At 60.7% G+C, this 24,250-nt stretch overlaps 1 protein-coding gene across 1 annotated transcript; it reads right to left on the reverse strand.

Moving 5' to 3' along the window:
• Positions 1–442: 442 nt before the first annotated feature.
• LOC101148826 (coiled-coil domain-containing protein 187) lies at positions 443–23,065 on the reverse strand. The gene is made up of 10 exons (XM_019020173.4): positions 22,677–23,065; positions 21,800–22,281; positions 19,207–19,305; positions 16,700–16,807; positions 11,181–11,315; positions 9,470–10,629; positions 8,944–9,038; positions 5,108–5,718; positions 4,533–4,626; positions 443–723 (listed from the first exon to the last, which is right to left on the reverse strand). Exons 1-10 carry the CDS (start codon positions 22,817–22,819, stop codon positions 459–461), a joined length of 3,192 nt encoding a protein of 1,063 aa, XP_018875718.4. The 5' UTR covers positions 22,820–23,065; the 3' UTR covers positions 443–458.
• Positions 23,066–24,250: the final 1,185 nt, after the last annotated feature.

Here is a 24,250-nt window from a genome sequence, read left to right on the forward strand (position 1 = left end):
CTCCAATGCTCAAAACCTGTTCTTTTGAAGAAAATCAACAGACAATGATGAAGCGGCAAACGGGGGTCCCCCACTTCTGAGTCCACACTCAGTTCCCAAGGCTGCACCAGCCCCTCCAGCTGCCCTGCCAAGCCCCCCAGCCAGAAGGGTCCTACAGCGCAGCCCACGCCAGCACGAGGCCCTCAAGCCCAGGGCTTCAGCAGCTGCTGGGTCCCTTGGGCACCAGGCAGTGGGCACTGCTCGTTGGAAACCCCGGATGAAAACACTCAGTAGCAGAAGAAAAAGTCGAATCTGAGCTGATGGGACTGTAAGGAAGCGCCCTAGGAGGTGGGCTGGGCACAGCGGCATGGGGCATGGCTGTCATGAAATAAGCACGTGGGTCTCATCCACCGAGGGCCCATCACTGCAGGTGTGGCGAGCACAGAGCACGCAGAGGGTCCTGAAAGCCTCCAAAACCTTTAATAACGGGGCATGGATGCTCTCCACGTGGAAAAGGATTTCTCTACCCCGTAGGGCCAAGCTCGAGTGCTAGGCAGTGGAAGGGGTTCTCGGTGGATGTCCCGGCCACCCGACCAGCCAGCCCAGGGCCTGTCCGCAGGGTCGCCCTTACCGCAGCTCCGGGGGGTGCAGGGTGCCACAGAATCTGCCCCTCCGACCGACGGCGTCTCCTCCAGTCCCAGGGAGCCCCAGATAGGGTGCAGCGTGGCTGGGCCCGCATATGAGCTGGAAGACACAGGCACACGTGTGGCAGGGCCAGGCCCATGGAGGAGACAGGAGGCAGGGAGATCCGGAGGACAGCCCCTCATTGAGCAGGAGCCTGGGCTCCCGTGGCCTGGAGCAGCTCTCAGACCCCCAACAGTGTTCCCAGGGTGGGACCCAAGGGCCAAAAGCCTGGCGGGGGAAGGGCCTGAGGCCTGGGAGCCAGGAGGCAGGGGTGAGCGGGAGGCAGGGGTGAGTGGGTGGGGCCTGAGCATGTGTCCCAGCGTGGTGGCGTGGGCTGAGGTGAGGCCACCAGCCCACATCTGGGAAGCGTTGGCACCAAGCCTGGCTGCTCGGAGCTCTGTACTTGGACCCCAGGGGGAACAGGGGTGTGCACGGTCAGCTTCCATGACCACCGTTGGTCCCCAGGGCCAAGATCAGAGTCTTCCCAGCCAACGTGGTCATCGGGACCATCTCTGCCATCTACTAAGGGCACTGCCCACCAGGCCCAGAGCAGCACGGGGTCACGCATCAGCTGTGACCCTCACCCCACTGCTCAAGGCTGGCACTGGAGACTGCAGGGCAACCTATCTGGGGAGCACCCGGGCTGTGACCATGGAGGCAGGTACAGCTGGACCCACACACCTGCCCCCACTCAAGCTGGCCAGCACGCAAGGCTGACAGAGCCAGGAGCCAGGTGTGGCCACTGGCCTTTCTCCCAGAGGTGGCCAAGTGGTGAGGGAGAGCTACCAGGCACGGGGAGGCAGTGCTACTGGGATGAGGGGTCTTTGGGGTGCACAGAGAGACGGGTTTGTGGGTGGGGCATGTGCTGAGCCTGCATCTGGGGCATGTGGGCGGGACATGTGCTGAGCCTGCATCTGTGAGCACGGCTCACCTCACTTCGCATTTCTTATCAGGGCCCCCATCTGTGCTTCCTGGTACACAATGACCCAGAACCCACTGGAGTGGCTGAAGATGCTGCCCACACCTGTGGCCCAGGGGTTGTTAGGCAGGGGGTAGACACGCCCTCCCTCAGCAGCCCTCAGGGCCCACAGGTGTTTGTCTCACACCTGCTGTGGGCAGGAGCTGTGCAGGGTCTGGTGATGGTGGTGACCCACCTCCCAACCCCCGCCCGCATTCCTGGTGCTGCAGGGGAGCTGGACGTGTGCCCAGGCCATGAGGGGCTGCATGGCACCTGGGAGCACAGGCCTAGAGAAGTGTTCTGGAACCCGGGCTGGGTGGCTAGAAGCCCCAGTGCCTCCACCACTGAGTGCTGGGCTCCCATGGGACAGAGAGGATAGACTCACCCCAACTCAGAAATCAGTCTGAGGCCGGGCACAGTGGCTCACGCCTGTAATCCCAACACTTTGGGAGGCTGAGGTGGGCAGATCACAAGGTCAGGAGTTCGAGACCAGCCTGGCCAATATGGTGAAACCCCGTCTCTACTAAAAATACAAAAATTAGCTGGGCGTGGTGGCGGGTGCCTGTAATCCCAGCTGCTGGGGAGGCTGAGGCGGGAGAATCGCTTGAACTTGGGAGGTGGAGGTTGCAGCAAGCTGAGATCAAGCCATTGCACTCCAGCCTCGGTGACAGAGCAAGACTCCATCTCAAAAATAAAAACAAAACAAAACAAAACAAAAAAGAAACCAGTCTGAGAGGCGGCCGGGATCTGGGGCACCCCAGAGGCTCAGCGTGGGAAACGCACCAGATGGCAGCAGGTGGAACCAGCAGAGGCTGTGTGCGCCGGCCCTGAAGCTCCAGCCCCGAAGCTCCAGCCCCTCAAGTGGTGAGTGGCAACAGACAGGCCAGGCCCCTTTCCTGGCTGCCCGAGCAGGGGCGGAAGCCTTGGCAGGGCCCAGCGAGCCTCTGAGCCTCTCCCTAATCCCTGCTCTCCACCAGCCCGGGTCCCTCCGGGCCACGGTTCATGAATATGATTCTGCCTCCTGCTGTCTCTCTGCCGCCTCGGCAGGGCTGTGGGGGTGGAGGGCACAGTCCAGTGCCCAGCCCTGATGGGAATGTCTGGGTGCCATCGTCACAGGGAGCCCGGGCCGCACCTCTGCCCCTCTGGCTGGACCCAGGCTGTGCCAGGAACGCTGAGACCTCAGCCTGGGTCTGGCCCTGGGGACAGATCTAGCTGGTCCCCCGGGAGCCCGGGGCACTGAAATTAACCTTTTCAAAAATTCTCACCGCCTCCGCCTCTGCCTCCCACCCCTTCTCAAGGGCTGGGCAGAAGTTATCCCGGGCATTGCAGGCGACAGAGGCGAGGTCTGGCCCGATGCTGCCCTCTTCTGGTCACAATGGCTCAGTTCCATGGGCCAGACTGGGCCTGGGCAGCGGGTGGGGTTGGGAGTGAGATGGGGCACAACCCAAAGGCCCTGGCACAGGCACCAAGCCCACCATCCCCTGAGGGCAAGGGGGGCTTCAGGAGAGAAAGCTGGTGGGGTTTCCTAGGAAGGATGGGCAGGGGAGACCTCAGGCCAGGAAATGTCCCAGCAGGAGGAGAGGGGAGGGGAGGAGCAGGGAAAGGAGGGAAGGTTGGGCTTGGGGAGAGGGCACCCCCTTCCCCCACATGTGGACTCTGAGCAACAGCCCCTCTGCTGCAGTGCCCACTGCCACCCTAGGGCTACACGTGGTGTCTGCCCTCATGCCCTCGGCCACCCAGCAGAAGACAGCTTGGTGGAGGTGGGTGGCATGACCCAGGCCCTGGTGTCTGGGGAGCCAACGTCTAGGTGTCCCTGGTGGACCTGGCCACACACTGAGGATGCACAGAGGCTTTCCCGAGAGACCGCTGCCCGCCTGGCCTCCTGCTTGCCCCGTCCGTGGTGCTGAGTTTTCGAGCCTGGGTTCCGGGGCTGCCTGGGAAGCAGCTGCTCAGGTCAGGCCGGGGTCCCTCACCCAGGGTGCTTCCGTCAAGGACAGAGGGGTGAGAGTGGCTGGGAGTGGCCCAAGAACGCCTGGCAGTATGCGGTGTGCAGGGAGCCGCGGGGACCAGGAGGGCACTGCTGGCCAGGAGGCCCTGGACAGGGATCCCGGCCCACACCAGCAAAAGTGAGAGGCCGGCTGGGCAGGTGGTGGGCTCGGAGGAAGATTTTTGGTGGGGGGCAGGTGTGGAGGGGGGTTTTTCAGGAGAGGAGATCCAAACGTGTTCACAAATCCCCAGGAGGGACTCAAGGCCACAGCTGCTGCTGAGGCTTAGGTGCTCGGGAGGGAGCCGCCGCCTCGTGCACTGCAACCTCTGTCACGAGCATCTAACTCAGTTTCCACCTGCAAAGCCCCCATGGACCGAGCCTGCTGGGCTCCGCTTCAGCCTGGGGCTCATTGGGGCTGCAGGCGCTGGGGTAGGGCAGATGCTCCCCCAGGGGGAGGGAGTTGGGGCTGAGAGGGGCCTGGGGGTGCGGGGCAGGCACAGTGTCCCCGGGAAGGGGCTTCAGATGTACCTGTGTGACATGGCCCCAGAGGAGGCTGCAGCCCGTGCTGGGGATGGGAGCCAGAAGGTGTGTGAGGCTCCATGGACGGGCGGCCCTGAGAGCTCAGGTGGGGTCGCCGGGCCCGGATGGCAAGGACCACCTGAGTCACTGTCCCTGCACTCAGTCTGGAGTAGCAGGTGAGAGGGAGCTGCACCAGTGGCATCCCCGAGGCCCGCAGCCAGTTCAGGGGACATTTGTGGGGGGAGTGTCTGACGCGGGGCTTCCCTGCCCCGGCCAGCGTCCGAGCCAGCACCACCTGCTCCGGGTCCCTGGCTGCAGCCTCTGGACCAGCATGATGGGGACACATGGGGGTGAAGTGAGAGGCAGCCCGTGAGCGTGGGCGGGCGGGTGGGCAGGTGGTCTTACCTCCCCGCAGAGGGGCTGAGGGCCTGGAAGGGGGCCACGCCTCTCTGCAGCCTTTTGTCCGGTTTCACGTCCACGTGTCCCTCCTCTGGAAAACCTTGGAGAAGAGGGCACCTGGCTTCACTCCCTGGTCAGCCGGGAGCACGGGACGGGGGACCCAAGCCATCACAGCAGGAGAGGAGCCTGAGACACACCTGACAGGGGTGGGAGTGTGGGAGCCTCCCTGGCCCTCAGGCCTCTCTGCTGGAGGAAGGGCAGGGAGGCAGCAGGGAAGGAGCCACTGGAGCAGCCTCACCCTTCTTCTGGCCAGAGAACAAGACAGGAGCAATAGCTGCTGCGGGTGCCATGTGCCACGCAGGAGAGCTCACACATCCCACAAGGACGAGCCCACACACACCACATGCCACATGGGAAAGCCCACGTACACTATGCTGCTCAGACCCCCTGGACTGTTGTTCTCCTAGCCCCCTTTCCAGAAAGGAAACCAAGGCTCAGAGAGAAAATGGGGTCCCCATTCCTCCCAGCCCACAGGACCCCCTGGCCACCCAGCGGTCACCGTGTCCCCGGTGCCGGCCTACCTCGGGGCTTGCTCTCGCAGCGGGCCCTCGGGCTCACACTCTGCTGTTGCTCCCAGCTGGGGCCCCACAACAGTGTCTCGCCATCCAGGAAGTAGGTCGGGGGCAGAAGGGGCTGGGGCTGCATGCTCACCCACTCCCCAGGTGCCCCTCTGCCCCAGTTGGGCCCCAAGGCTCCAGGGCAGGCTGGGGCGGCAAGCGTGGGGGTGGCGAGCGTGGGGGCGGCAGGTAGGCTGTGGGGGCACGAGCGCAGCAGGCCCACAGCTGGGTCCCTGACGGTGTCCGGCGCTTTGGCACCCTGCAGCTTGGCGGTGAGGCTGTCGACCCGCTGCTTGAGGACTTTGGCTGTGGTCTCTAGCGCCTGCAGCCGCGCCTGCTTATGCCGGAGGTGCAGGGAGCTGGAAGTGCCCAGGTGCTCAGCCTCCTTCGGGTCCAGGTAGATGCACAGCCCCCGGGGTAGGTAGCGGGTGGTCAGGTCCTGGAGCTCCAGGGATCCCAGAGATGGTGAAGCTGACAGCAGCACGGGGGCATCCCGGCCATCTTGGGGGCCCCCCATCCCTGGGGGCTCTAGGGTCCCAGCATGGTTCCAGGCTCTGTTCAAACACAGGCAGAAGCTGCAGGAAGAGAGATGCAGACAGATCAGCTCAGGCTCGGTCGCCCCAGCAGGGCACGGAAAGCACGCGTGTTTTGCAGGTGTGAGCGTCACAGCAGCGTCTGTGACCGACCCAGTGTCTGTCCACAGGGACCAGGGAAGCGGTGACGGTATCCACACAACAGACCACACAGCTGCCGCAAAGAACGGGGCCAGGCATGAGCGAGGGGACAGAGGAACTGGATCCCGGGCACTGCCGGTGGGGTGTAAAACGGTGCTGCTGTGGCCAGAGGCAGTTTGGTCAAACATAGAACAACCACGGGTCTGGCAAGTCTGCCTCTGGCCACGCACCCAGAAGAGCTGAAGTCAGAGTCTCAAAGACGTCACCCATGTTCACAGCAGCCTTATTCACAACAGCCAAAAGGTGGAAACCACCCAGTGTCCATCGAGGGACGAACGGAGAAGCAAAATGAGGTCCACCGACACGGTGGAATAGTATTCAGCCCTGAAAAGGAAGGACGTTCCGACGCAGGCTACAACATCACCCTTGGTAGAATAAGTCAGCCACAAAATGAAACTGGCCCGATGGTCCCCTGGAACTCACGTTCACGGTTTCTTTTGAATAAACAGAAATGAGCCTGGCCAGTCTTAACATGTGAGAAAGTTTCATTTGTCTTACCTGAGTTCCTTTCTCAGGAAACCTACCATCAGGCCTCCCACATAGAATCAAGGAGCTGAAACGCACCAGATCACCGCAACTGGACAATGAGACGCCAGAGTCCTCGTTCATCACGCTTGCTTCCTTACCCTTCCCTAGTTCCCGTTTCCTGCACGGAGCTGCATTCCTTCCCTGATATGCAAGACCCCAACTTTAGTCAGTCAGGGAGTTGGATTTGAGACTGAGCCCCCACCTCCTCGGCTGCGGCACCCAATTAAAGCCTCTTCCCTGGCAATACTCGTTGTCTCCGCGATTGGCCTTCTGTGTGGCAAGCAGCAAGACTGAGACCAAACTCCTGGTGTTTCAGTAACAAAAAGGACAAGCACGGTGTGTTCCTGCTCACGTGAGGGTCCTGGGACAGGCAAATCCATAGAGACAGGAAGTAGAATGGTGGCTGCCAAGGGCTGGGGAGGAGATGGAGAGTTAGTGTTTCATGGGGACGGAGTGTCAGTTTGGGAAGATGAAGAGTTCTGGAGAAAATAGAGACAGGGTCTCACTATGTTGTCCAGGCTGGTCTCAAACTCCTGGCCTCAAGCAATCCTCCCACCTCAGCCTCCCAAAGTGCTGGGATTACAGGTGGGAGCCACCATGCCCAGCTATAATTTTTTAGGTGGGGGAAAAAAAAGGACAAGGACATGATGAAGTGAGATGAGGCCCTGCAGCTGCCCGAGACGACGAGTCCCAGCTACTCGGGAGGCTGTCAAGCAAACGGAGCCCGACGGTGGCCAGTGGGGGAGGGGCTGCCCTTGGGAAGGGGGTGGCACGGCGGGGCCAGCATGGGACGCTCACCCAGCGGCATACTCAGGACCTGCGTCCTTGTCTTGCTGGACATTGACAGATGCAGCCCCTGGGCTGCCCTGTGACCCAGACTCCCGGGAAAGAATCCCAAAACGAGTGCCTTCAAGACAAAATGGAGCCAAAAGGAGCCAGAGGGAGAGGTGGGGTCCTGCAGAGAGGGGTGGGAGCTGAGCTCCCAGGGGCCAGCCTGAAGCCCCCAACACCAGCTGCCAAAGATACGCCAGGGGCAGCCCTGAGGGAGTCCAGGGTGGGACGCTCTGGTGGGTGGGAGCCCCTCCCTGGCCTCTGAGCCAGCTCCCCCTGCCCGCTGGAACCCAGGGCATGCAGGAGGCCTGGCCGTGAGCTCCTCACAGGTGCCTAGCGTGAGGCCAGGCCAGAGAGTGTTTGCCACTGGCCTGAAGCTGGGGCCTTCCACAGCCCTTCCTGGGCGAGAGCCAGGCTGGAAACTGCAGTGAGACCCAGACGCAACTCCCCCAAGCAAAGCGGGGGGAGGTCTTCAGATCCCACGTGTGTGAATCACGATGCCCCTGGGGGAGGGGCCTCCAGAAATTAAAATACACAGTACTCAAAGCAAAACAGAAACACAGAAAAGAACCTAAAAGTAAGCGCTGCGAGGAAGTGGGGAGATGGGGACCCTCACGCCGGCTGGGGGATGGGAACCAGGGCGGCTGCTGTGGAGAACAGGGTGCAAGTTCCCGAGAAAGCTGCACACAGAGGTGCACGTGCCCATGCAATTCACTCTCAGGCGTGCACCAAAGAGAAACAGCTCAAGGGCCAAAGCAGGCGCAAGCACCCATTCACGGCAGCGGCAGGTGGAGCCTGGGCATCCGTCGGCCACGAGGTTGTGAAGAAAAGGTCACCTGCCCACAGCCGGGCATTATTCAGCCACAGACTCAATGAAGTTCTGACTCAAGCTGCAACATGAATGAGCCTGGAAAACATTATCCTCGGTGAGAGAAGCCAGACCTGTACCTGGTGATCCCATTTAGATAAAATGTCAAGAATAGGCAAATCCGGGTGGGGCACGGTGACTCACTCCTATAATCCCAGCACTTTGGGAGGCCAAAGCAGGTGGATCACCTGAGGTTGGGAGTTCGAGACTAGCCTGGCCAATGTGGTGAAACCCCGTCTCTACTAAAAATACAAAAAATTAGCCAGGCGTTGTGGCAGGTGCCTGTAATCCCAGCTACTCAGGAGGCTGAGGCAGGAGAATCACTTGAACCTGGGAGGTGGAGGTTGCGGTGAGCCAAGATTGTGCCATTGCACTCCAGCCTGGGCGACAGAGCAAAACTCCATCTCAAAAAAAAAAAAAAAAAGAATAGGCAAATCCGTCGAGGCAGAAAGGAGACCCCCATGGCTCCCCCACAAGGGCTGCAGGAGGGGCTGCCTCCTGAGGGTGGGGGCTCATGGGGAGATGGAATGTTCCGGAACTCAGTAGAAGTGGTGGTTGCACAGCACACGGGGAAGGTGCTCAATGCCACGGAACGTGCACTTTAACGTGGTGGATTTAAGTTTGATGCGACTCTTGCCTCCATGAGAACAAGCACAGTGGTGACCGCCTCCTCCAAGCAGCCAGGTGGCACTGTGGGCGGGCAGGGCAGAGCCTGCCCCACCTGAGGAGCCTCTCGGTCATGAGGCAATGTCACGGGGGCCCCAGAACGCACCCAGAACTGTTCTTGGCCCCCCCAGGGCCCCGCCCGGCACGTGCAGCACCCGCACTTTCACACCCACCTGCCTGAGGCTTCCTGGCCCCCCAGCACCATGCCAGAGGTCACTTTGCTCCATTCCAGCACTGGGGACTCCAGGCTCCCGGAGGCTTCCAGGCCCTAAAGTAGAGGGCAATGCCATCAGAGCCCCCCGCTCGGGAAGACCACACGCCCTGTTTTCTCAGCCTCAGAGCTAGGCTTTGACCTCCCTTGGGGGTCTCAGGATGCTTCCCCAGAGTCTTGCAGGAATCGGGGTCCCACTTCAGGGGCTGTGAGAGGCAAGGGGGTCCCTCTGGAGCCCCGTTGCACCCAGGGGCAAAGGCGCCCAGGTCTGACCCTGCACCTCACCAGGGCCTCCCCCAGGGAGGCACCACAGAAGCGCTGGCTTTCTACAGGCAGTGGCAGCGACGCCACGAAGTCCCCAGCCCCCAGCTGCAGCCCTCGCCCGGCCACTCCCTGGAGGACACCAGGGGGCTGGAGGCAGCACCTGAGCGCCTAAGCCTCTGGCCCATGGCTGAGCCGAGTCCCCCCAATCCACCCCCAGCACGTACCCCGGACTGTGCAGAACTGGAGACAAAGGTCACGATGCCAGGGGTGGTCCGGGAGACCACGGGGACCGCCCTGCCGAGGACGGCCTCCCTCTGCTGCCGGTAGACCTCCTGCAGCCTCCGGCTCCTCAGCTCCCGTGCGCGCAGGGCCGAGGCCTTCTCCTCCAGGGCCTGCTGCCGCCAGGCCTGCGCCTTCTGACGCATGAACTCCCGCAAGGACTCGGAGCTGTGCGAGGGTCCCAGGAGCCCCCGGGACCTGGGGCAGGGCCGCAGCGTGTCCTTCTCCTTCCCAAGTGGGTTCTGAGGGAAGCTCCCGGTGGGCCTTGGCAGGGCATGCTTGGCAGCCGAGACGGGGGGGCCGATGCCTCTGCCCTTGCCCTGGGGACCGGCCCTCTGCACGCCGGAGCTGCTCCAGGGCCGCTGGGCTGGAGGACTGGGCCTTTCCAGAGGGTTCCACAGTCTGGGGCCAGGGTCCTCCCAGTTTTCACAGGCAGTCCAGGCCCTCCGTGGACAGGGCTGTGTGGCTACAGCACTCCAGGGCTGCTGGGGGAAGGGGCTCCGCTTTTCAGGGGGGCTCCCAGGCCTCTGGGAGGAGAGGCCCTGTCTTTGGGCCCCCGAGGCCCTCTGCGGACTGCAGGCCTGCCCAGCCAGTGCACTCCAGGGCCGCTGGGAGAAGTGGCCCAACCCCTCATGGGGACTGTCCGGCCTCTGGAAGGAGCGGTCCTGTCCTTGGGCCCCCCAGGCCCTCTGCGGACAGGACTCCCGTGCAGTGGAGGAGCTCCAGGGCTCCCAGGTGTGGAAACTCCTAGCCCTCTCTAAAGAGGAATGCTTCCTCTCTGTCTTGGCCCAGGGACTCTTAGAGAAGGAGCTCTGGGCATTGGGGTCCCTGCAGCGGCCCCTCCCTGCCACGTCCTGCAGCCTCCGCCTTGATGGCCCGAGCTCTTGCCCTCCCTTGCGGGCCTGGGCCAGCTCCAGCCCAGCCTGGATTTGCTGGTGCAGGTCTTGTAGGATGGCCATGGCCGTCTGTATGGTCGCTGGCTGGTCGAAGGAAGCCAGGCTGGGTGTGTTCCCAGACACCTGCTGGTCACTGTGGGCGGAGGTGGCATCGGGCAACTGGGCACAAACCGGTGAGCACTTGGCAGCTATGACTTTCTCGCTGTCTCCTGCAAAGACAGGAGCGTCAGGGGTGAGGAGGGGAGCAGAGGGGAGAGCAAAGCCAGCTCCTCCATCTGGGCTGGAGGCAAGGAGTGTGGGGGTGGTGAGGAGGCCCTCGGGCCCCTGCTGGGCAGAAGCCCTCTGAGGGTGGGCACCACACCTGTGTGATGAGCCACCGCTCTGCACACGGTAGCCAAGCACAGGTGGAGGGTGCCTGCGTCTGGGGAGCCCCTGCCAGCTCCCATCCTGCCTTCCTGCCAGGAGAGAGCCTCGGCAGCATGCCTGCCCCCAGGAGAGAGCCTCGGCAGCATGCCTGTCCCGGGAACTGGCGATGGAGCCTCCCAGGGCCAGAAACCCTTTTCTCAGGCTTTGAAAACACTTATTGCCCAAAGTCCCCAGTTGAATGGGTGGCAAGTTTGGAGGGTGTTTGCAGGCTGCTGTGAGAGGCGCCAACATCTCTTCCTTCCAGGTGGCCTGGAGCCTGGGTGTCTCCTTCTCTGCGCCCGCCCCCAGATGCCACAGCAGAGCAGGACAGAGCCCATGGCAGAGGCACAGGTACCTAAGTCCACGGTGAGAGCCGGGTCTCTCGAGGGATCCTTGCTATGGTGCCTGCGGAGGACGGGAGGGGGCCCAAGCAGGGACCTCACCAGAGCTTGTCCCTTTCTCCAGGCGTAAACACCAACCAGCTCCGAATCTTAAACAGAGAAAACATACACACAGCCGGGCGCCCCATGGCCCTCTGGGCACTGGCCCGGACGGGGAGGTTGGTGGCTCTGCAAGCCCCAGGAGGCCACTTCAACACTCCCAGAAGGCACCGGGGGGATATCCCTCATGTCCAGGCCCCTGTTGGGCAGAGCGGGACCCTCAGCCTGCACAGGGCAAGGCCGAGTCTCAGGGCGGCCATGAGCAGGTGGCTTCCCTGACCCTCAGAGTCCTCTTCCTCCCTGACCCTCAGGGTCCTCTTCCTCCCTGACCCTCAGGGTCCTCTTCAGGAAAGCACGGACAACAGGACCTGCCTCACAGCTCTGCCGGCGAAGCTCTCAGCACAGGCCGGGCACACAGCACATGTGAAAGATACGCCGAGCAGCAGCAGCAGCTGGAGTGACAACCGCGAGCCAGCAGCCCCACCCTCCGCTCCACGCTGCACATCGGGCTCTGCGCAGCGCGGGAGGTCCTGTCACCGCTGGCCACGTGCGCCGAGCCACAGGAGATTAACCTGCTTTTAAGCCAGCAGAGCCAGCAGTCACACGGGTGGGCAGCGGTGAAGGCTCCCCGGCTGGCAGGACGGGGAGTCCCGGACATCGCGGCAGCAAACGGCCCCACGTCCTGAGTACAAACGAGCCTTCGCGGGCAAACGGCATCACGCAGTGAGCGGCGCTCATCCAGGTGGCACTTCACAGCCCGGCTCACGGCCACCGATGCCAACACCAGCCCCGCCAGCCCCGTGGGCCCAGCTGCGAGGGCCCTGGCAAAGGCCGGAGGCAGGGCCAGCCCTGGGCTCACATGCTCACACACTCACAAACACTCACATGCTCACACACTGTCACACACGTGCCCACAACTCCCTCACGTGCTCACAGGCTCACACACACACACGCCAATGCTGACAGGCACTCGCACGCTCACACTCATGCTCACACTGTCACACGCATGCCCTCGCACATGCTGTCACACACGCTTACACAGTGACATGCTCTCATGCTCACTCATGCATTCACACATGCACACACACTTGTACACACTGACACGGTCTCATCCTCACACACTTTCACACAGACACACATGCTCTCACACTCACACACACTACCACACACTCATGTTCTCACACACATTCGCAGTCTCATATGCTCTCTGACTCACACACTCACACACAACCACACACACTCATACACTCATATACACACTCCCTCACGTGCTCTCCCACACACACACTCACACACTCATATACACATGCCCTCACATGCTCTCACACACACACTCACATGCTCATATACACATGCCCTCACATGCTCTCACACACACACTCACACTCATATACACACGCCCTCACATGTGCTCTCACTCACACTCTCACACACTCGTATACACACGCCCTCACGTGCTCTCACACACACATTCACTCAATGCTCATATACACACACCCTTACATGTGCTCTCACTCACTCTCACACTCTCACACACTCATATACACGTGCTCTCACACACACATTCACACACTCATATACACACACCCTCACGTGCTCTCACACACTCTCACACGCTCGTATACACACGCCCTCACGTGCTCTCACACTCACACACTCTCACACACTCATATACACATGCCCTCACATGCTCTCACACACACATTCACTCACACGCTCATATACACACACCCTTACATGTGCTCTCACTCACACTCACACATTCTCACACACTCATATACACATGCCCTCACATGCTCTCACACACACATTCACATGCTCATATACACACGCCCTCACATGTGCTCTCACCTCACACGCTCATATACACACACCCTCACGTGCTCTCACACACACATTCACTTACACACACTGCTTATTCCACCTGGCTCTGCAGGGCCAACACCACACATGCCAAGGGTCCCTGGCCCCTATGCCCCTTCCTTAGGCCCAGCCCAGGGCGGCTCCACCCCGTGGCCTGGGGTCAAGACCACTGTGGAGTCTCAGCCAGGGCTCGCCCTGGCCCCCATGAAGGGGGACTTTCTGCCAAATGACAGTGTCTTGGGCAGGGACCATCCAGAGAGCTGAGCACCCAGGGGCAGGTTCCCGGACTGAGTCAGGGACTTCCCTAGCACCCCCAAGACACGGCACCCTCCTCACACTGCCCTGACCCCTGGCCATCAGCCACAGGCCTGAAGCTACCTCTCCAGGAAGGTGAATGGGCTACATGGTTGCACCCACCAGGCCATGCCTTCCCAAAGCCACGTCCCCAAGGACAGGCTTCCCATGGCCACAGCCTCTCCAGGACAGGACCCCAGGCCATGCCCCATACCCACTTTAGGGCAGGACCCCTTAAGGCCATACACTGTCTAGGACAGGACCCCAAGGTAGAGGAAGGTTTAGGGCGTGGTCTCAGGAGTCTCAGACCTGGGTTTAAGTCTGGCTCTGCCACTCACCAGCCATGGGCCTCAGGCAAGTGTTTCACTTATCCATGCCTCAGTTTCCCCATCTGTAAAATGCGGTGCATATCTCACAGCACCTCCCATAGGGCCACAAGAATGAAAGGGCAGTCACGATCATTGCAGGAGTTAGGCCTGGAAGGGGGTCAGGATTCCACTGGCTCAGGGTGGTGTCAAAGGCCGGAGTTGAGGCCAGTGTGACCCAACTGGTCACAGCTGGGTTTTGGGGGGGACCCAGCGTGGAGGGGAGCCCCGGTGGGGTTTCTCCATCCTAGTCCCTACAGCTGCTCTCCCTCGCTGGGGTGCTGGGCCAGGGACCCGCCTGGGGAGGGGCTGCCCGCCTGCCCGCCCGGCCCCTCCATCGCTGGCCACTCACTTCCCCATTAGCCCGCCAGAGGGTCCCGCTCGATAAATGGATCCTGATGGGCACATTTTTTCTTCCGCTGAGCAGTTTAACGGCAATTAATTATTTTACGAGAGGATTTTTAATCTGTGGAAATGGATGAAGTCCCCAAGTGCCCTGTCAATGTTCTGGGGCCGACCTAATCTATGATAAAAAATGCAAAGTGAGGTGATATAATCTGAAATTAAATATCAGGCTTCATTTTCCTTTGGCCTGGATGGATGAATATTTTATAACTATTGTGATTTAATTTTTTGTTAACTACAGCAAATTTCTAATTCATCCAATTCCCAAGTCCTGTGGCTCTGACCTCTGAACCGAAACTCATCTCTCCTTAGCCCAGCTGTGACTTCGTCACTGACAGAAACTAATGGTCAACACTGTCAGGGTGACACGGTGCTTACGATGATGAATGCGGCCGGTGGCATGCCCTCTGACCCAGTGTCAGGCAGAAAGCAGGTCATTTTTCAACAGAGCCATTAAAATAAAACAAACCAAAGACCTGGGGGAGGGAGGGGGTGATCATGCAGAAAATTGTTATATTGTACGCATGTTTCCACGGCCTTCCGGAACCTTCTGGGTGCCCGGGTCCCTACATCGCTGTCCCCTTCTGCTCGGCCTCTGGCCCCGCTGAATGCACACGGTGGCCCTGCTGAATGCACACGGTGGCCCTGCAGCCCCGCTGAGCTCCCACCTCACCCGCGTGTCCTCCCTGGGTATGGGCACAGAGGCGTTTACTCTCGGCTGGAAGCTGCTGCTCTGCCTAGGAGCAGCGGGGCCGGCAACTGATGACACGGGACAGATGCTCAGGCACCTGGGCACAGACAGAACGCACGCCACGCAGTGCCCCTCCCCGCGGCCCCAGGGCTGTGATTGCACGGAGTGTGGAGAAACTGAGGCATGGAGCATTACAGGAGTGGCCGGCGAGCTGGCACTGCTCACACTTGGAGTGAGAGTCCCACAAAGCCAATCTCAGCCTAGTGGGTGGCGTTCACTCCACCTGGGGGCTCTTGCTGGTGTCTCCAAAACCCTGTGGTTCGGTGGCCCCCGAATCCACGCCTGGAGGGTGGCCTTGACAAGCTGCCCAGGCATGGCCCCAGGTGCACACGGCTGGGCTTCCGGGTTAGGAGCACCGGCCTCGGGCTGGACGGGTGGGAGGCTCTGCCTCTGTGCGGCCTCGGGCTGGACGGGTGGGAGGCTCTGCCTCTGTGCGGCCCCGGGCAGGCTGTGGAAACTCTGTGAACCTTGGTTGCCTCATCTACAAAATGGGAGCAAGACTTCCAACCTCGGCGGGGAACCAGGAGGCTGCAGTGAGCTCACAGAGTGCGGGCACTGGCCACTCCCCTGACCTCGAAGACGCCCCAGAAGGAAGCCCCGGAGGGACTCTGCCTGCCACCCACCTGCTCAAGGGCAGGGGCCGCTGTCAGGTTCACCCTGCAAGCTCTGAAACCCATGCCCAGGCTGGGCCGCTGGGTCTCTGCAGGGCACTGACACCTCTGCCCAGTCCTCAGCAGGGAGATGCCTGGATCAGAAATTCCTTTGTGACCACTGGGATCCACCCACAGGATTACCTGACTGGACTCTCCAGGAAACACGCATGAAATTAATCGTAACGCAAGCACATGGCTGACTCACACACCCCCTGTGCCTGCACAAAGTCCCCAAGCTAGTGGAGGGAGTGGGGTCTGTGGAAGACCCTTTCCCACCCCCAAGTGTGCAGGTGGAAGGAGATGCCCTGGGCTTGCTCATTAAATGTGACCGTGTGACAAAGAAAGCAAGCACGGCTCCCTCGGCCAAGCATGCCCTGAGCTGCCCACTGCATGTGCACACATGCCAGTATCTGTTACTGCTCTGAAGAGCTGTGAGCTGCAGGTGGCATGAGCTGCAGGTGGCGTGAGCTGTGGGTGCCGTGAGTTGCGGGTGCCGTGGGCTGCGGGTGTCCTGAGCTGTGGGTGCCCTGAGCTACGGGTGCCATGAGTTGCGGGTGGTGTGAGCTGCAAGTGGCATGAGCTGCAGGTGGCGTGAGCTGTGGGTGGCATAGGCTGTGGGTGCCATGAGTTGCAGGTGCCATGGGGGGCGGGTGTCCTGAGCTGCGGGTGCCATGGGGTGTGGGTGGTGTGAGCTGCAGGTGGTGTGAGCTGCGGGTACCGTGAGCTGCCAGTGCATGCTACAGTGTGGTTGAACAGCTCTGTTTTCTTAGACTCGCCCAGTCTCTGGGTGTTGAGAGGACAATAGTGCCTGGTGTTTGGTGGACTTTCACTTTGTCTCAAGAGACACGCCCCTGCCCAGACAGGAACCACCTGCTGCTCCAGTGGTGGCCAAGGTCACCAGTTGCCTGGGACACCAGCCCTGACGCTCCAGCCGGGCCTGCCGATCCCAGGTGCCCTGCAGAACCCTGTGTACATGGCAGTCCGGCTGGCCAGCCCCAGCCCCAGCCCCAGCCTCAGCCCCAGAAATGAAAGCCATCTGCCTACCTAGTGTGCCAGGATCATATGCACCTAGCGTGCCAGGGCCCCAAAATAGCAAACCTTACCTTCGTCTTTGTGTTTGTCTTTGGCCGCTCTTCTAGGGGAGGGCGACTTGGGGGTCTTCTCTCTTTTGCAAGAACTGCTTTTGACCCTTTTGGGTTTTTCCCTTAGAACTTCAGTGAGGAAGAGAAAGGAAGGGAAGGAGGGAGGGTGAGCAGTAAAGTGACACACGGGCCCCCCACGTGGCTACCCCGGCATCCTGTGCAAACACAGTCCCTAGAGCCATACACATTGCCAGTCCTGCTCCCTGCTTGGCGAGAGCCAGGGTGGGAGCTAACGCTGGGGACAGGGCACAGTCTGACTGTCACGTCCCCTACAGTGCTCTGCCTGGGGACTGCCGCTGGGGACTCCTCCTTAGGCAGGCATATCTATTCAGATTCCCTCCCGAGTGTCTGGTGGCCTCCCCTCCAGGCCCAGAGGTCCTGAGGACAGGAACCAGTTTCTCATCTCTGAATCCAGCACCCAGCTGGGGACCCGGGCCATGGGCACTCAGGACTGTTTTCTGACTGAATGAATGACTGGACGGGCCAGGCCCCAAGTGAATGCACAGAGTGGCAGCGGCCGGACAGAACATCTCTGGGACCAGGGCCAGGAGGAGTGAGGGCCAGACCTGGGGGGGCCTTGGCACCACGGGGTGGACCCCTCTGCTGATGGGGAGGAGATGGAGAGCCCGAGGGGGCGGAGTTTGTTCAAAGTCCCGCAGCGAGTGCAGCGGCCACCGAGACGGCCCGGCTCCAGAGGCTGGCTGGTCATCTTTCCCTGCCTCCGACTTCCTTTAGTCTCTGCACAGCTGGGGTGGGGGAGTATCTGGGAAGCTGCCATGCGAGAACCTGCCTTGTCCCCATGGGTGGGGACCCACAGAAGAGGACCCTGGCCCAAAGGCGTCTGGGCCTCCAAACGCCACTCGGTCCAGGCTGGGCCTGTCTCTTGGTTTTCCAGGCCCCAACTCTGCTGGCAGGAGGAGCCTCAAGAGCCAGGTCCTCTGCAAGGGACACAGACTGTGATCCCACTCTATGCGGTCCCCAGAGTCACTAGGTCCATAGAGACAGGAAGTAGGAAGGTAGGTGCCCGGGGCTGGGGGAGAGGGATGGAGAGTAAGTGGGGACAGAGCTTCAGTTTGGGAAGATGGAAAGTTCTAGAAACGGAGGCTGGCAATGGCTGCACAGTGCTATGAATGTGCTGAGTGCCACTGAACTGGGCACTTTAAAAAGGGCCTCCTCCATGCCTGCTTCTGGAGAGTTCTCAAACTCGGAGCATGAAAACGAGGCTGCCAGGAGCCGGTGACCGATAGGATGGGGTGGCTGAGGTCCCTGAGTGACCCATTGCTGGACCCTGAACTTGACCTGGGGCAGGGGCAGAGAGAGTGGTCACCAAGCTGATGCCATTGGGGTCCCCCTGGAAGGCGGAGGAGGGAGGAACAAAGTGGCGCTGACCACGGGGCTCAGGTGGAACTGGATCTGGACGGACAGGAGTTCCCCGGCAACTGTGGGGTCAGGGAGATGGCTCTGTCCCCTGCTCTCCAAGGGGCCAACCCTGGACCCCGCCCACATCTGCACTGGCTCACACTCCACATGGGAGGGACACACCCAAATGCCTGCCTGTGGCTGCTGCCCAACCAGACCTCATGGAGAAACCACCAACCTGGACCCACCCGGCCGGCACTGCACCGCTGGGATGGGCAGCAACTGTCCCCACAAAAACGCACATGATTCCCTGTGCTGAGCCCGAAACGCCTCCGCTCCCAAGCTCCCCATCCTTCATTCTGGGCCTCAGGAATCTTGCCGGCATCTGCCTGTCTCTGGACTCGAGAGAGCCTCCTGCATCCATTTTGCCCCAGCAGCAGAGTGAGCCTGCCCAAGCCCAGCTCACGGCCATTCCCCGCCTAGACCTTAATGGTTCCCATTGCCCGGGATGAAGGCCACATCCTCCAGCCCCCAGCAGCAGCTCCTGCTCCCTCCATCCTACCCCTTCCATTTGTTGAGCAAATGAGTGAGCAAAAACCTGGTGGGGCCCTTGGCCCCAGCCCCTTCCTCACGGGCCTGGAAGCCCGCCAGTGGTTCAGCGTTTCCCCATCTGTGGGCTGGGGGGGGGGCAGTGCCTCCCATCTACAAGACGGAAAAGTGAGCCCAGGAGCTGGCAGGGACCTGGAGGGCCCCAGACCCACTCCCTGTGGCTGGCATGCAGCCACACAGAAAACTCCTTGCCTGTTCTGTGCAGGAGATCTCTCAGCAAAAACAAACAAACAAACAACAACAACAAAAAACGCCCCTGCTCAGCTCCCCTGCCCTGCAGGGCCTGCCTGGGTCCTGCCCCACTGGAGAGGCAGAGGGTTAGAACACAGGCTCCGGAGAATGGCAGTCTGGCTCCAAATCCCCCCTTGGCCTCTTTCCAGTTGGGGTCCTCCCTGACCCTCAGTGTCTTTGTCTGTGAGGGTGGCCCAGCATGTGCTGCCCCCATCATGGCCTGAGCATCCAACCCGGAGCACCAGGGCAGCTGCCACAGAGCCGCTCACCAGGAACCTGGTGCTGGGAGACCCTGGAGAGCTCGCGCCCCTGGCCACGGGATGCCTTGGCTTCAACTTTGCGCTCAGCTGCACTCAAGATGCTGAAACCTGGAACAGGGTGAAAAGAAGAAGGCAGCGTGAGAAGAGAGATCCGCAAAGAATTTCCAAGAAAAAGTTCCAGTTTGGCAGCAGCTCAAGAGCCTTTATTTATTTATCTACTTGAGACAGGGTCTCACTCTGTCACCCAAGCTGGAGTGCAATGGCGTGATCTCAGCTCACTACAACCTCTGCCTCCTGGGTTCAAGCGAGTCTCCTGCCTCAGCCTCCCGAGTAGCTGGGCGTACAGGTGCCAGCTGCCACGCTTGGCTAATTTTTGTATTTCAAAAGACTTTTTTTTTTTTTTTTTTTCTGAGGCGGAGACTAGCTCTGTCGCCCAGGCTGGAGTGCAGTGGTGTGATCTCAGCTCACTGCAACTTCCACCTCCCAGATTCAAGCGATTCTCCTACCTCAGCCTCCCGAGTAGCCGGGATTACAGACACCTGCCACAACACCTGGCTAATTTTTTTGTATTTTTAGTAGAGACGGGGTTTCACCATGTTGGCCAGGCTAGTCTAGAACTCCTGACCTCACGTGATCTGCCCACCTCAGCCTCCCAAAGTGCTGGGATTACAGGCATGAGCCACCGCGCCCAGCCTCAAAAACCTTTGAATAGCACATCTGACCAATGTTCCAGGCCTGAGAATGCATCCAATGGGGCCCATCAGGAGCTGCACCAGCGCTTGGCACGACGCAGGCATCTGACACAGAAACGCCTCTGGCAGTGGCTCCACGGAGTCACCAGCAGTGAGCCAGGCCCTGCACGCCCTCATGCTGTGCCCTGGGTGGGATTTGGACCATGTAGCACCAGGAAGGAGGTACCACAGTATGGGCTTCAACTCCTGTTCTTGCAAAGGGAAGTAATGACTTAGAGGGGTGCACCCCAAAGTATTCGCTCAGGCAGGTTGGGGGAGGAAGGTACATGGGGAATTGGAATGATTTTTATTCCATTTTATTCATTCTTTGTGCTTATTATACCTCCCACCGCTACGAAAACATGCACTGCCTTAAAAAAACAAAGTCACAAAAGGACAAATTCTGTGATTCCACTGATAGGAGGTCCCCAGAGTTGTCAGAGCTACAGAGACAGGAAGTAGGATGAAGGGTCCCAGGGCTGGGAGGGGACGGGGGTGAGTGTTTCATGGGGTCAGAGCTTCAGTTTGGGAAGATGAACAGTTCTGGAGACGGAGGGTGGTGGCTGCAGGACAGTGAATGTGCTCAGTGACATGGAATTGTGCACTTGAAAATGGTTAAGATGGTACATTTTATGTTATGCATACGTTACTTTTTTTTTTTTGAGATGGAGTCTCACTCTGTCACCCAGGCTGGAGTGCAGTGGCGCAATCTCGACTCACTGCAAGCTCCGCCTCCTGGATTCACACCATTCTCCTGCCTCAGCCTCCCGAGTAGCTGGGACTACAGGCGCCCGCCACCACGCCCAGCTAGTTTTTTTTGTATTTTTAGTAGAGACGGGGTTTTACCATGTTAGCCAGGATAGTCTCGATCTCCAGACCTTGTGATCTGCCCGCCTCAGCTTCACAAAGTGCTGGGATTACAGGCATCAGCCACCGCTCCCGGACTACATATTTTTTTAAACAGAAGTTATCTTAAAAATAGAGGAGGCTGGGCACCGTGGCTCACACCTATAATCCCAGCACTTTAGGAGGCCGAGGCGGGCAGATCATGAGGTCAGGATTTCGAGGCCAGCCTGGCCAACATGGTGAAACCCCGTCTCTACTAAAAATACGAAAATTAGCCAGGCATAGTGACGGGTGCCTGTAATCCGAGCTACTCGGGAGGCTGGGGCAGGAGAATCGCTTGAACCTGCAATGAGATTGCACCATTGCACTCCAGCCTGGGTGACAGAGCGAGACTCCATCTCAAAAAAATAAAGAATAAATATAAAATTAAAGGAGGAAAACATCTTCCCTGTTTTCTTAGGAAAAGAGTTAAATACCTGGACACAGAGAATCCACAGGACTGGCTCTCAATGTCACTCCAACAGGGAAGCCGTTTCCAAACTTCTTTAGTTACCCCTCCCACCCCTGACCCTTCCAAGGACAAGACCCCCCCACCACACTCCCACCCCCTGTCCCTGCAGGAGGGAAGCTGCCAGACTTTCCAAATCCCAGGCTGACTTTTTAGAGCGTTCCTGACCTAAGTCCCCACAAATCTGACCATGCAGCCCCCCAAGGCTACGGGGACAAAGGCACAGACTCTAGGTCCAGGGACCAGGCCCCCTCTTCCAGCGCCACAGGCCCTGTGTGCCCCTCCCTCCTGGGCGCTGGCATCTCCACCGCTCCCCTGCCGTCTCCAGGGAGGGATCCTCATCATGGACCCAGCTCAGAAGCACCCCTTCATGACTCCTAATCCCCACCCTGGGGGCACGCTGCATACACCCGGCTGGCCCCCACCACGTGTCCGGTATAGCCCGATCCTGCCCGCTCTCCACCCTCCTGACAGCCTCGCAGCCCTCCTGCCCCTCTCTGGCAAAGCGGCCACTGACCTGAGCATTGAGGGGCTGGAGGGGGATTTTTTGCCTCTTGGGTTTTCCTCCTAAGCCCCAGCGTGGAGGCTTCGTGGAGTCTGGAGGCGCTGGAGGGGGCTGAGGTGCCCAGGGACGCACAGCTCCCCTGCTGCCACACCTGGGCCCGGATCTTGTCTCTCAGCTGCTCCAGCCATGGGTCACTCTTTCTGGGCCTCCGCTGGGGCCCCAACACCTGGGGCGGCCTCTCCTTCCAGGACACACACACTTCGTGGCCCCCCGAAGAGCACGAGAGGCGGCCCGATGACACTGAGCTGTCCCCATCCCTGGCCTCTGGGCCTGTGGACCACATGGGCAGGCTGCAGGCCTTCCCCCAGGGGCCTGGCTCCTCGAAGTCGTCGGGCCCGACCACGTGGGGAGCTGCCCAGGGTGGGTCTGGCTGCTGGGAGGGCCCGGGCCACCTCAGGGCTGCTACGTCATCCTCGGCTGCAGGTGCGCGGAGCCTGGGAGGGAACGGCAGACATGCTGGTCAGACATGCAGGCGCAGAGGTGCCGAGCAGAGCCGCTCAGACTGGCCTCACTTCCCCGGGCATTCCTGCTCCACAGACTGGAGGTGGAGAGGAGGGCCTGGAATACACCCCACCTGGAGGACAGCCCCAGCATTCTCTCTCGAGCCCTGACCACACCCCTCTGAGGTAGGTAATGTGATCGGCCTGATTTACAGATGGAGAAACTGAGTCTCAGAGAGGCCGGGCTGCCTGCCCAAAGGCATGCGCAGAGGCAGGCACGGCACTCTGACCCCACGCCCTTGTACCTCCCACAGAGCTGCTGCCTCCAGGGGCAGGCATGGCACCTGCCAGCAGTGCAGCCCCCCCACCTGAGTCCACGCAGATGCTACCTGGGCTTGGCAACAGCCTCCCAGTCGGCTGCTCTCCCTGGGGCCCCATGGGAGAAGGGGCCCTGCCTCTGGCTGTTCTTGTGGCGGGGCTGAGGTGTGTCCCCCAGGCAGGTGGGCGGCGTGCCCACGACCAGGGTCGGCATGGCCGCAGGGCCAAGGGGAGAGCAGGTGCAAGGTCAACCTGGCCCGCCCTGCCTGGGGTCGCTGCTGCCTTCACATGGCGGCTTCGAGGCCTGCAGCCCCACCTATGACCCTGCCCGGAATGGGCTGGCCACTGCCTGGCTCCGGATGCCCGCCTACGCCGGTCCCCTGGCCCACGATGGAAACCCTCAGGTGGGTCATTGAAACTGGGCTGGCACGGTGGGCAGCCCGGCCCTGGGCTGGCCACAGCTGGGGGCCTTCCTAATGAGCTGTCTCTTGGTGGGGTGGGGGAGAGTTCCGGCTGGCCCCGTGACAGCATAATAACCTTGTCACTCAGCGACAGAGCCTCTGGCCTTCAGCTCCTGATGGGGCTCTCAGCGGCGCCCCACCCAGTCCGCCCAGGCCCAGAATGACATGCAGGGAGGGAATGGGGCCGGGCTGGGCAATGTGGGGTCAGTGTTGGGCAAGTTTCTGGTTGGTGGGGGCGGGGCCTAACCCCAGGTCAGGGTCAGGTTCAATTCAGTCTGAGGCACAGAGGTCCCAGCAGCTGTGGGGCCCAGCCCAGACATCCCAACAGAAACACATCAGCCACCATCTCTCAGTTCCATGGGGCTGGGCAGGGGAAGGGGCGCTGGCTTCTGGGCTCACCCTGGTGCAGGCCAGAAGACACCCTTTGCCCACAGTGATAGTGGCAGAGATGCCAGGTGCTGCCCCAGGTCAGGAGACCCCGCTGGTCTCCTCGTCCCCTGCACATCCCAGTGGGTCTGTGACAGGGCAGTGTGGTGGGGAGGACATGGCTCTGCAGTCCCTGAGGGGGAACTCGGACTCAGATCCCAGTTCCCTCCCAGCTCCTTCCCCACCCCCACTGGCAGTGCCACCTCGGAGCCTGGGGACCACCCCCTCCCCCACTGCTCACCATTGTGAGCCCCTGGTGAGTCCATCCCTGCGGGAGGTGGCAGTGGCACGGAGCTGCGGTGATCATGAGCACAGATTTGTTCCAGGAATGGCCCTTAAGGTGACCCTTCCCAAGTGGCCCCAGAGAAGGGAGGTCTGCAGCAAAAGACCTCTTAAGTCTAGGAAGGCATGAAGGATGGAGGGCCCTCCTCCAGGCTCACTCTATAGAACCTGTCCTCTGGAACCGCCAGGCAAATGCCTGGAGACACTGCCCAAGCCCAGCCCCACGTAGGCACGGGGCCCAGGGGAGGTTCCAAGCCAAACGGGGCCCTGGCCGCCGGCAGGCACAGCCACGGGCATCCAGGGCACAGAGGCTGAGACACCAGCAGCCTCAGAGGGGAAGGAGAGAGGAGCCATCCAAAGACAGGCAGGCCCTGCGAGTAATGGGAGGTGCGGCCACCTCCAGCCCCACCTGGCCTGTCTGCACCCTCCTAGCGCCAGGGCATGAGCCCTTTCCTGTGATGAGGCAGGGACAAGGA

The sequence above is a fragment of the Gorilla gorilla genome, chromosome 13 (assembly GCF_029281585.2).
Source record: "Gorilla gorilla gorilla isolate KB3781 chromosome 13, NHGRI_mGorGor1-v2.1_pri, whole genome shotgun sequence".
Taxonomy (NCBI): Eukaryota; Metazoa; Chordata; class Mammalia; order Primates; family Hominidae; genus Gorilla; species Gorilla gorilla.